This window comes from Malus domestica, chromosome 13 (assembly GCF_042453785.1).
Source record: "Malus domestica chromosome 13, GDT2T_hap1".
NCBI lineage: Eukaryota > Viridiplantae > Streptophyta > Magnoliopsida > Rosales > Rosaceae > Malus > Malus domestica.
Genome location: NC_091673.1, coordinates 10,496,599 through 10,508,832, shown reverse-complemented (window position 1 = coordinate 10,508,832; position 12,234 = coordinate 10,496,599). Strand labels below are relative to the sequence as shown.

General features: G+C 37.7%; 2 protein-coding genes across 3 annotated transcripts; one reads left to right on the top strand and one right to left on the bottom strand.

Moving 5' to 3' along the window:
• The first annotated feature begins 1,053 nt into the window (after positions 1-1,053).
• LOC103452621 (probable sugar phosphate/phosphate translocator At3g17430) lies at positions 1,054-6,110 on the top strand. Its single transcript, XM_070810855.1, has 10 exons — positions 1,054-1,542; positions 1,909-2,191; positions 2,356-2,463; positions 3,163-3,194; positions 3,288-3,338; positions 3,802-3,863; positions 3,970-4,231; positions 4,781-5,046; positions 5,149-5,243; positions 5,505-6,110. The coding sequence occupies exons 2-10, from the start codon at positions 2,099-2,101 to the stop codon at positions 5,652-5,654; spliced, it is 1,119 nt and encodes a 372-aa protein (XP_070666956.1). The 5' UTR covers positions 1,054-1,542; positions 1,909-2,098; the 3' UTR covers positions 5,655-6,110.
• Positions 6,111-6,255: 145 nt separating this feature from the next.
• On the bottom strand, positions 6,256-10,778 carry LOC103452622 (novel plant SNARE 13). Of its 2 annotated transcripts, XM_008392138.4 has the most exons (10): positions 10,266-10,778; positions 9,034-9,126; positions 8,430-8,523; positions 8,201-8,238; positions 7,884-7,981; positions 7,540-7,619; positions 7,393-7,449; positions 7,221-7,313; positions 7,066-7,140; positions 6,256-6,725 (listed from the first exon to the last, which is right to left on the bottom strand). In XM_008392138.4, the coding sequence occupies exons 1-10, from the start codon at positions 10,340-10,342 to the stop codon at positions 6,624-6,626; spliced, it is 807 nt and encodes a 268-aa protein (XP_008390360.2). In that variant the 5' UTR covers positions 10,343-10,778; the 3' UTR covers positions 6,256-6,623. The 2 variants fall into 2 exon arrangements, with proteins under 2 accessions (XP_008390360.2, XP_028946950.1); XM_029091117.2 differs by lacking the exon at positions 7,066-7,140 and having other exon boundaries at positions 10,266-10,684.
• Between the last annotated feature and the right edge of the window lie 1,456 nt (positions 10,779-12,234).

Below are 12,234 nucleotides of genomic sequence, written 5' to 3'. Positions count from 1 at the left end.
CAGCCTGACAACTTTGGAGGCACCCATAACCTTTCGGGTATCAGAAATGGATCTGGATTGTCAGCCCTCATCATCCCATACCTTTCTCATCCCTTCCTATTTCTGTGGTCACGGTTAAACCACGTCAACATTTTATATTCTCATTGTTTTTTGTCTTATTATTTCTATAAAAAAAATCAATATAAAATATTAACGTGGCTTAATCGTGACCACATAAATAGAATAAGATGAGATAGGAGAGGGCCGACAATCCAGGTCGATTTGAAATGGCTCTATGCTTCTATCCTAGTACTAAAGTGACAAGTAAATGAAATGTTTTTTTTGGCTCATACCAGCTTTTAACCATCGTGTAATATGTGTCCCTACGTCCAACTTGCGACACTTCCTTTATAAAACACGTGGTATTATTTCGTGCACAACAACTAGGAAGGTTAATCTTTCCATCAATTGTACGGTTTGGGAAGAATGATAATGCTAGTCAGTCGTTAGTGGGTGTACGTAACTGCTAATGCATATGGAATTTATTGTAAAATTCACGTACGTCTACGATAAAGAATCACTTACCCGCTATGCATGAGCGACCGTTCATTGAAGGAACCTTGACGGCGCACTATATCGTACAGTGCACAACTCTACGCAATTGCAGTGATGTTTAGTCTTTGATTATGAGATTGACAATTCGACATGCATACTCAGTTAGAAAATGAGTGAGTGACTGACCAAAGAGAAGTCTTAAGAATGAAAGCAACAGATTTACTGAAAGATTCAATCTCGTTTCAACAACCTAATAACGTGCAGAGAGAAATTTATACATTATTAAACCAAAGATTCAATCTCGTTTCAACAACCCAATAACGTGCAGAGAGAAATTTACACATTATTAAACCAAAACGTGACGCTAATAGTGAAATTGTTTTATGAAAGTCATAATCAACAACACGTAATAAAACAAAACCGTCCGGTAAAATAGTAGAGAGAGAGAGAGAGAGAGAGAGAGAGAGAGAGAACAAAAACGCGGGATTTATAGAAAAACGCTTATTATTCTTCGCTCTCCTCTTTCTGTGGCAAACAAAGCCAGTAAGTCGCAATCAGACAGTGAGAGGAAGGCCCAGATAACGCTTGGTCTTGCATTCTCTCTCTCTCTCTCTCTCTCTCTCTCTCTCTCTCACTAGGTAGGAGAAGGAGGGCAAGGCGAGCGGGCCCCTTTCTTTCTTGCTCTCTTTGCTGGTTTGCTTGTTGCTAGTCGTAAATTTCCCTTCTTTCTTCTGATTCAGGCTACCCCACGTGCTCTCTCTCTGTGATTCATCGATAACCCCACTTTCTTCCCTCTCTTAGCTTTCCCAGCCTTATTTATTGTACTCATTTGCCCACCCACTGTCACCAACCATTTCCCAGTCCTTGATCCCATTTCTCTCTCCCTCTCTCCCTCTCTTTCTCCTTTACTCCGTGTCGCTTTGTCTTCTTTCCCAAGTGGGTAGATCTCTGAAATTAAGCGGGGGTTTTTCAGATTCGAAGCGAGTTCCAGTTGATTTCGACTGTTGGGTAAGCTCGTTCGTCTTGAATTCGACATGGGTTTTGTGTTTTGGATCAGAATCTGAATTGGGCTTCTCTCGCTTTGTTGTTTTGGGTCCCTTTTAGATCTGCCCTTTTCGGTTTCCAATTGCGAAATGTTGGTTTTGTTAGTTCTTGAAGAAACCATGGCGTGATTCTTTGTTGAATGCTTGTTGCTAAGTGTCTTGGATCAGATTCTGTGCTTGCCCATTTCCCCAATTTCTCTGCAGCTTCCACTTTTAATTTTTGTACCATTTCCTACTATTTTAATAAACAAATGTTTGATGCTTTCCTTGTTGTTTGGTTAAGGTGTATGGTACTGTAGTATGTTTCTCTCATTTGTGCCTTCACTTTCAGGATTTAAGCATTCGAGTCGGTGCAGCCATTGCAATATTTGATCCTCACACAAATCTGTGATTGAGGGCACGAGGAGGTCCTCTTCCGGTTCTGGGTTTAGGACTGCATAACATTTGCGGAGTGAAAAATGTTGAATAAGATGGTTTAAAGGCCAGAAAATCATACATTAGGTCGTTTGATAAAAGAAAAAATGCCCAAGATGATCAGCAAACCGCTGTTGCTGACTTATTTTTACCTGTTCATCTACATTCTGCTTTCGTCCGGCGTTATATTGTACAACAAGGTCCTTCCTCCTCAGTACTTCATTTTTATATCTTGCCATTACTGATTTGCATGTTTATATCTATATTGCGGGTTACCGATAGTCTTTATTGGTTAAACTGAAACTCTGAGCTATTATTTTCCTCCTTGTTTTACTGAAGATTTTCTGGGTGAATTTCCTTGCAGTGGGTTCTGTCTCCAAAATACTTCAATTTTCCATTACCCATCACACTTACAATGATTCATATGGGATTTTCTGGACTAGTAGCATTTTTACTTGTTCGTGTTTTCAAGGTATGACTGACTCTTTATTTTTGGATATGCTTTTTGTATCTCCAAATTACTTTTGACATAGGTGTTGATATCTCTGTCAAGCCAGTTTAACGTATTGACAGGTAGTGGATTTTCGTTTAGTTGACAATCGAAGTGATATCATATAATTTCCCTGACATATTAATCCTCGCTATTAACTTTATCTGACTGGAACTCATCTGTGATTCACATCACTTTGATTACCTTGAGATCTTGGTTGAGTTGATGTCTGCTGTTTGTGTCCATTAGGATTCTTACCTTCTCTGCTTTTCCTGAATTTGCTCTTATCAGTAGTTAATACATGAATGATTTCGAAACTGATGCTACCCAACTCTGAATGAGAAGGGAGACTGCCAAAAAGATAGTGGGTTAGGTTAGTCTATAGCGGGACAAGGCATGTAACTGATGTCCTATATGGCCAGAGTGAAATAGGATTTAACTGGAGCTATAGAAGCCAATTTTGAAATTTTATTGAATTTCAAAATTTATAGTTTGTCATCAATTGTGCAGAGTTAGGGTACACACGGTGTGCTCTAGTTTCTTTCCTTTTTTTTTTTTTTGGCTGCATCTTATGCAAGTATCAGTTTTCTGTTATGCATGTGTCACTACTCCATATTTTTGTTTTTGTTGTATTCATTTATTGCTTTTGTTCTCCTTATTTATTCCTCTGTGAATTTGCAGGTTGTAGCTCCTGTCAAAATGACATTTGAAATGTAAGTATGTAGGCTGAATTTAGGCTCCGACTTGTTATTAATTTTTTTTGTCCAAATTGTTTTTCTTATTTTTTTTTTCCCTTTATATGGCAGATATGCAACATGTGTAATTCCAATCAGTGCGTTCTTTGCATCAAGTCTTTGGTAAGCACTGAATTGAAATGTAATTGGGTGTTTTGGCTAATAATGCAACTAATAAGGGCATGGATGTTGTTTTGGCTGAGATGGTTATTGTCATATTTTATGTAAAGGTTACGGTCAAAATTTTCAGATTTGACTGTAACTAGGCTCATGCCTCTCAACGATGAAAATACTAAAATGCGTAGAGACTTAATGTTACTTGTGCCAATCTGTTCTCTTACAATTTCTCATTTTGTGGTAAACAATGGACTTATGCTTAGATTCCCTGATGTAGAATGTCCGAACTTCCTTCAAGAATTGGTGTCCCTTGTTGGTTGAGTTGTCCAGATTTGGGCTCAAATGCAATGCCCACATTTAGGAATTGTATGCTTGTCAAGTTTTGCATTGTTGTAAATTGCACTTATCAAGATTCAAGACGAGAATTCAAGTTTTTTTGTTTTGAACTTTTCTTTTTCTGTCATTACAGGTTTGGAAACACTGCTTACTTGCATATTTCAGTGGCGTTCATCCAAATGCTTAAAGCTCTAAGTATGTGTGCTGATGCAGAGACTCATGATATCTATTTTACTACAATAATGATGCTTTTAAACGCAAAGAAATGACTGCTTATATCTATGTACATTCAATACTGCAGTGCCAGTGGCTACTTTTATCATGGCTGTATTGTGTGGCACTGACAAACCAAGGTGCGATGTGTTCACAAACATGTTGCTGGTCAGTGTTGGAGTTGTCATTTCCTCATACGGGGAGATTCATTTTAATGTAGTTGGTACAGTGTACCAGGTTACGGGCATCTTTGCAGAAGCTCTTAGACTGGTCTTAACACAAGTCCTTCTACAGAAGAAGGGCTTGACTCTAAATCCAATCACCAGTTTGTACTATATCGCCCCATGCAGGTATTATACTATCATGCTTGGACTTGTATGCATCATAGGAGTTGGAATTTAGGCAAACACTATTTTTTCCAATCGCAATATATGAACTCTACTTTTTCCAATTGCAAAGTATGAATAAGTAGCATATTAGTTCTTTGGCATCCGTAACAATCTTGATAGAGAATAGTGACTCATTTCTAGAATTTAGTTCTGATAGTGAACGCCAATTATTCTTTAACTTACTATTTCTCGTAATTTTGAGTTTCTGAATCTGTAACTTATGGTATATGGCTGGGATTCACAATTTTGGTAAGCTTACTATCAGTATAAGAACGATCCATCTGTACCATGGGAAATCTCCATTCCTTCTGTTTACACCCTTATTCTGATGAAGTTCTACATCTCCTTATTGATGGATGCATGTGATTTAAACACGGTTCTGTACTCAATTGACTTTTTCCATTGATGCTTGTGGAAGTAGAAACAGGAAAATCAAAATTAAGTGTAAACTATTGACAGGCATGCCATAGCTTCAGCATCTCACCATTATTGTTTCATTTATTTTTGCAGTTTTGTCTTCCTGTTTGTGCCTTGGTTGTTACTTGAGAAGTCTGCAATAGAATATTCACAGTTTCAGTTCAACTTCTGGATCTTTTTCTCCAATGCTCTTTGTGCTTTGGCTTTGAACTTCTCCATATTCTTAGTAATTGGTAGAACTGGAGCAGTTACCATCCGGGTTGCTGGTGTTCTGAAAGACTGGATATTGATTGCCCTTTCAACTGTTATATTTCCAGAGTCTATTATAACCAGGCTGAACATAATCGGTTATGCCATAGGTAGCTCTCCATATATCTTAACTTGAAAGTTTCGAAGTTACAACTGCATTTTATACATGTTTAAATGTGAAGTTTTGGCTGACCAGTCAATTTGGCCTGCAGCACTGTGTGGTGTTGTCATGTACAATTACATAAAGGTCAAGGATGTTCGTGCATCTCAGCTACCTTCTGAAAGCATTCCTGAGAGAATTTCGAAGGTTTGCTTTCTCTAGAATTTGATTTCCGGTAAAATGTTTGGAGTCCTTGATCCCCTTATAAAAAGGAAAACTAATGAAAAAGGTTTGAAAACTTTGAGTATTAACCGATAAAGACAAAATAAAAGGTAAAGTGAATAGTATTATGATTGACTTTTTAGTGTTAAAATGTGGTTTTTCGTTAAAGTGAACAGTATCTGGAGCTTTTCATTAAAGTTCCCATAATTTTTTTGTAACACGTGTTCTCTGTGCTGGCCAATACAGGATTGGAAGATGGAGAAAAAGTCCTCTGATATTTTTATCCCTGGAGGGGCTGGTTCAGCCTCTGATGATGTTGATGAAGAAACACCCTTAACTCAATCAACAAGGTTGTCTCACATTGGACGAACACAGGCTGGCAACTATGCCGCATGATTCACGAACTCGCGTGTAGATTGATGTTTGGAAAAGGAAAGTCCAGAAACGGAGTATGCAGATTCTTTTCAAACTCTAGACCCTTAATTCTTTCCAGGGAACAGACTTTAAAGCGCTGAACCACGGGGGCAGTTCGTTGTATTACTTTCGGTTTTAGGAAGTGAATGCATGATTTGCCGGTTGAATTTTGTAGATGGTAGCTTATGACCCATGGTCATCGGGTGAACAAGCTCACCATTAATTTGTCAAGAGCCTTGACGAATTACGCATTTCTCCTTGTTATATGTAGTCCAGGTAGTAATGGAGAAACCCAAAGTTTATCATGCGGCGGTCTGTCTGTTCTCTGTATTTTTTCTGTTGCTGGAGTTTTGTGGTTAGAACATGAGCTCTGATTCATGAGTAGTCTCAGATGTTACGAATTGATTCTCAATTGCGAGTTATATTTTTTTGGATAAACTGCTACTTACCGCGCTGTTGATGAAGCTCGATACGGACTTCAATCTCGTTTACTGTTGTAATTACCGTTTATTGCTGGAACTCGAAACACGCAGGCCCTCCCACATTGTGTGAACCTGTGACGGAGCAGAAAATGGCACAGAACTTGCAACAAGGCGCTTCGATATTCACTAGAAATTAGAATAAAACAATGTGAATACATATTGGAAGGCAATACATCTAAATCGCAGGTAGATATAGAGCAAAGTGCATCTCTCTATAACTAAAACAGTCTTGGAAAGATTACAGAAAGAACCGTGGATGGCCATTCAAACCAAAGCAAAAAAAAAAGGACTCACGCGTGATTTACATAGAGAATCACAAACAATATGCACAACTCGGGCAAGAATAATGTATAAGTAAAAGAAAAGACCGATCAATGCACAAGTATTCCTCTGAGCCTCCTCCGCATCCCCAGAACATGAATCATAGTACCTATGTCGGAAAAATTGAATCCTGAAAAAGAGGAGGAAACTATTCGAACTGTTGCAGAAGACTCGTTGACAAAAGCCTCCTTGCAGCAGGCGGCGCCAATCCAGGGATATCCCTTATGTTTTTATTGCTGGGGTTCACAATCTGAAATATAAACAGACATTACAGTTAGGAACAGATGTAGTCATTTCTCAACTTTGAATTTTTTGCCAGGAGGATTTGAACACACTCCTGAGAAGGAAAGCATCAATTTTCCCATGCATTACTAACAATTTAACAGGGAGAGGAAAATAGGTAGCAGGGTTCACAATCCGTCAGAAATAACTTGCCAAACTCATCAACAAATTTCCTCCGGAAAAAGTTCCTATAATACAACTCTGCAGATATCTCTGTAACTTAAATGTGTGACTTCCTGAGTATTAAAAAAAATGTGTAAAATGGGTAGCAAATCTACGGCAATAGATAAATGAATCAAACAGCATACCTTCACAACAATAATTGCTATTACACCAATTACAATAAGCAAAAGAAAAAGCATGATGCATTTATCTGTTGCCACCTGAAAATATAGAGGAAAAAAATAGCGTTTGTTAGAAAAATATACAAGTAGAGTATCTAAGGGGTGAGATCTCAACTGACCTGTCTACCAATCTCCTTTACAAGCTGAGAGGCCTTCCTAATTGAAAACTGAATTGTGTCCAGCTCATTTACAATGTGGCCCATTTGGTCAGTCTACAAGTTATGGAGTTGAACAATGTTAGTCTAAACTCTTGAAATGAGAGGTATAGAGACAATAGGTGAACACACTGACTTGGCCCTTTAAGGTAACAGCAGTTTGAGTTCCCACTTCAACTGTTTGCTCAACAACCTATCAACAAACTATCGAGTTAAAATTGCCGGCAAAATAAAATACTCAAACTTAAAGTTGAAGGTTTTTTTTTCTGGGATAGCTGTTCACCTTTTTAGAGCGTTCAATGACCTGATCAGTCTCATCCATTGTTTTCATCCCAGAATTGATTAGTTCTTGATTTGACATAGCTATCAGAAATACATGCCAATTAGAAAGGTGGTCAGACAAATCTTTTCATCAAATCAGGCACAAAACAAGAAGACATAGATAGAATGGTCCAAGCAGATTGATCTTTACAAAGTTTGATACACCTTTACTTTGTACTATCATTAAAAGACCGCATGCTGATTAACATAGCATGATTAACGGCTAAAGCTTGAAAGAGATATAGGAAAAAGCTCATTTCTACAAATTCAAACTAAGCTCAAAGATATGCAGAATGACAAAACTACCTGAAGCCATTTGAACATTCTCATCAGCAGTGGGTTCACTAATTCCTGCTCCCATATCAAAGAGTTCGACTTTCTTGTTACCAAGGCTATTCATATACCTGCAGTTCAGCTACAGTATGAAAATCACTTTAAAAAATCACAGATACCCAGAGCACGAAGAGTGACAGGGTTTAGAATTCAAGGACTGTAATATACAATAATTTGTTGTGTTTGTCGATTAATTTATTTATCCCATGAATATTAGGACTGAAGGCAACATGCTAAACCAATTAGACTCCATAGTATTGACAATAACATAGAATGCATACTGGACTTACGTTTTTCTCAATTGCACATATGAATTCAGCTCTTTGATCTGCAAAATGAAGCATGATAATTAGATGGAGTTGTTACACTAGCAGAAACTAATAGATATTGTGTACCCGGAAAGGTCTTGTGCACTAATAGACCGGTCAAAAGTAGTCACAGAGTTTGTAAAAATGCAAGTGGTACAGTGTACCTGTGCATTTATGTGATGGAAAAAGACAAAAGCTCACAACAACTTACCATAGATTGCTTTTCATCATTAAGCTGTTTATTCACGTCAGGAGGATTTCGGCTCTCCTCGTCCTTGACTTCACGATCAAACTCTTTAATTAATCTGAAACAAAGTATTTACAAGATCATACTCTGCAATTTATCTAAAACAAAATACCTCAATAACTGAGATTCTATTTCCCTTTTTAGCTATTTTTTTCTTTCATGTAGCATAACGGCAATCATCGCACGCCTGAATTCTTCCAATATCCCCCAAAAAAATAAAAAATGAAGAGATGCATGGGAGTCCAGGAACAGGATGTGGGGCTTGTATATAAGCATGACTTAAAGTCGCTCACATCAAGATCCTAGTTATACTTGAGGAAACTTTTATGGCTCCAACCTAATTTGTCTTTGTTAATAAGTTACTAATTCTTCAAACTTCCAAAGTAACCTAATGAAGTCTTTGAGCAAGAATTGTTGAATTTTGGACATTGCATTGGATGTTGTGACAACATTTTGTCTGTCTTATTTTCTCTCTTCAAAGAATGTGAAAATTAAGATTGTCCAAGATCCTCAGTTACTAAAAGTATCAGACAAAGGGTCAGAGAGTAAAATCCCATATGTGGCATACCTTTTACATTCCCTCATCTTTCCTGTAAGTTCCTCCAGCTGTTTACTTTGTCTATTGGAGTCTTTGATCTTATCCAGCTTCTGGAAGCCATTTCTGAAACAAAAAACGAACTCACAATAATTATAACGTGATCAGTTTAATACGGAAAGTGGAATACATGTATCTAGTGCAACAACCCCAGCACTTCCCCCAACAAATGAAACAAAGAAATAGTCCGCAAAGAGATGAATTGTTCTTTCATTAAGTGACTACACCTTGTAGAAGAAAAATAGACAAACAGTTAACACGTAAGATGGTGCACAACAAGAAGTATCATGTGCAGTTGGTGACACAAACATGAGAGATTAACAAAATGCACTGCACAATCACGATGGTTAGTGATAATAAAGAGTACACTGGGTCCGACGGAGGCAGTGAAGAACTGTGATACAACAATGGCATCTGGTTTCAGCAACCACCTAAACAAGTGGAAGCTAAATGAGACTCTAATAAAGAACAAATACTAAGCAATGGCTACTATTTGACTAATATCTCCCTCATTATCCATCAGTTTCCAGATAGTATATCATGGTTGTTGCTGCCCTCGGGTTTCAAGTATGGATGCCAAAAAAAATTTAAGCGGCTGTGGAAGCAATAACATTATTGCCCTCTAGGTAGCACGGGAGTAGTAATGAATCATCAAGAGCATGGCCAAAATAAATTTTTTCACTTCAGTATTTGGTTCCCTCGCATAACCAATGCCAATGCTTTATGCATCAATGTGCAAAATCGATAGAGCAACTCGAGTCTTGAAAGCTAGTAAATTTATTTGTGTTATCCAAAAGACACCCACTTTAAGTTTCCAAAGAGAAACAATGTTACTCAACACTCCCGAAAACATCGAAAAGAGGTTGAGTATTATTGGAACAGCTGAGGAAGCACATATCCTCTTCGAATCGCCTTAGCAACTGAATCTACGGTAAATCAATAATGCTCAACTACAGTTTACGGTCATCAATCTAACTAAATTTCGTAAGAATACACAAACGAATTACAAAACAAGCAAATTGATTTTCCCATCCCTCTAATTTCTTTCGTCAAATGTCAAACATTCTAGGACTCTCAGAAATCATCGAATTCACACAATCAACAATGCTCATAAAATTCAAACACTTGAAGAAATATCAAAGCTCTGAAATTTATTCAGTAACCGATGAAAATCGAAATGCTAACTCGAAAATACAGAGACATACGCGAGGGCTCGAAAATTGTCGTGGATTTCGCCATGGATCTGCTCCAACTGCGGGCTCATCGGCAAGTTGCTGGCCATTGTCGCCAGAGACTAACCCCTCCCAAATCGAGTCCGCAAGAAAACCTAACCTTCCCCCTTTCTACGATTCCGAAACACTCCACAGCTTCTGTCGCCTCCGAACGAGATTTGCAGGAGGTTTAACGACGAAACCCTAACTGCAATCCTCCACGGTCTTACTCCTTGGGTAAAAAATCGAAACTTTATTTACTCAAAAATAATAACAGCAAAAAATTGCAGAAAAATGAATTTTGGGGAAATCGTGACAGGATGGAAAACTGGGCGTGGAAACTGGAAACAAGAGAGTGAGATGAGAGGAGAGAGAATCGCTGTCTGGTATTCATTGTTTGTCTAAAAACATGTGTATTTTATTTTATTTTATTTATTTGCGATTAAGCGAAAAAATTAATTATTATTTTTCGAAGAGTAAATAGCATTTTCATCTCTAAAATGAACCGATAACGTGTGAGATGATAATCAAGATTTTAAGACAAATTAGTTTTTCATTTATCGGTTTTTTTGTTACGAAAATAATTAGAACCGGTGCATTTTAGTCTGCCTTAATTTCTAATTCCAACGTACTTGAGGAGATTTTTGTTAAGGCAATATGTTACCGGCAAATATTACTGGCGATCGCTCGCACATGCGTTAATAGATGTGAGTTCTTCTCGAGACTAGGTGAAATGGGAGTAGAATATCGTGAGATTACAAAAACCAACCATGCGGCTTACGTTAGTAGAGACAGCAAGAGAACATTATGAATTTAAAATAAATAAATAAATGGAAAAAAGAGAGGCAGTTGAGGAAGAAATTGGAATATTGCGCTGTCAGGGTAAGCGTGCGTTGCGTTGGGCCCTCCCTTCTCGAAAATAAAATCTCCACATTTTAACGGTTATCGTACATTGTACAGTTAATTTTTATCAGATATTATTTATGCTGAATTTTAAATAAAAAAGTAAAATATTTTCTAATCTTCTCGATATACGATGAATGATTAAAATGTAAGGATTCTTAAAATTCCTATATAAAGTAAATTTGAATGGAATCCAATTCCTTCCTTCTCCATCAATCAACTGGATTTCGAACGGCAAACGCGCCCAAATTCTTCACCAGTCTGAAATCCTTATGCGCAATTTTCAAAAGGCAATGGCGACCCACCAAGCCAGCTAGTGACGTGCCACGTGGCAACAATTTCAAAAGGCAATTTTCTAATCGTTATCCCATTACCTGCCGTGACTTTAGTTTTATGAACCACCTAGCTAGTGACGTGCCACGTGGCAACAATTTCATTCCATTTTCTTTAGAGTTTGAAACTTTGGTACAAAAGCCTCATTTGTGGCCAAGTAACAATCATTTGCAATGATGACCCTCCACATGTTGAATTTGTTACTTTTAAAGTGCCCCTTAGCCTTAAAACGTTTTTAGAGCAACTCCGGCCCATATCAATCTCCAGGCCCAACGACTGGATAGAGTGACGTCAGCCATATTAGCCTTCTTTTTTTATGTGCTGGGCTCGCGAACTACACGTGCAACAATCGGTGGGTGAGCCGACAAGAAATCGGGCGGGCTCGCGCTGCAGGCGCACCCAGTGCTTTAGAATTAGGGGCTACGGCACCTTTACCGTCGGATTTTCAACCGTTAAATTTCTCGGCCATTGGATTTCTTATGGTTAAAAAAATTTGGATTCGAAATAACGGCTTGTCCACGTGGCGGAATCTGGTCTGTTAGATATTGGTCCAAATTTTTCGAGCTTAAAAAAAAATTAAAAAGAGAAAATCCTATTATTACCGTTGAAATTACGTGTCTAAATTGGGCTTTTGGATTAATCATACAATGTAATCAAATGGTCCATATTAATTAGGTTAGATACAAATTATTAAAAAAATACAGAAAATTTATTAAAAATATTGAAA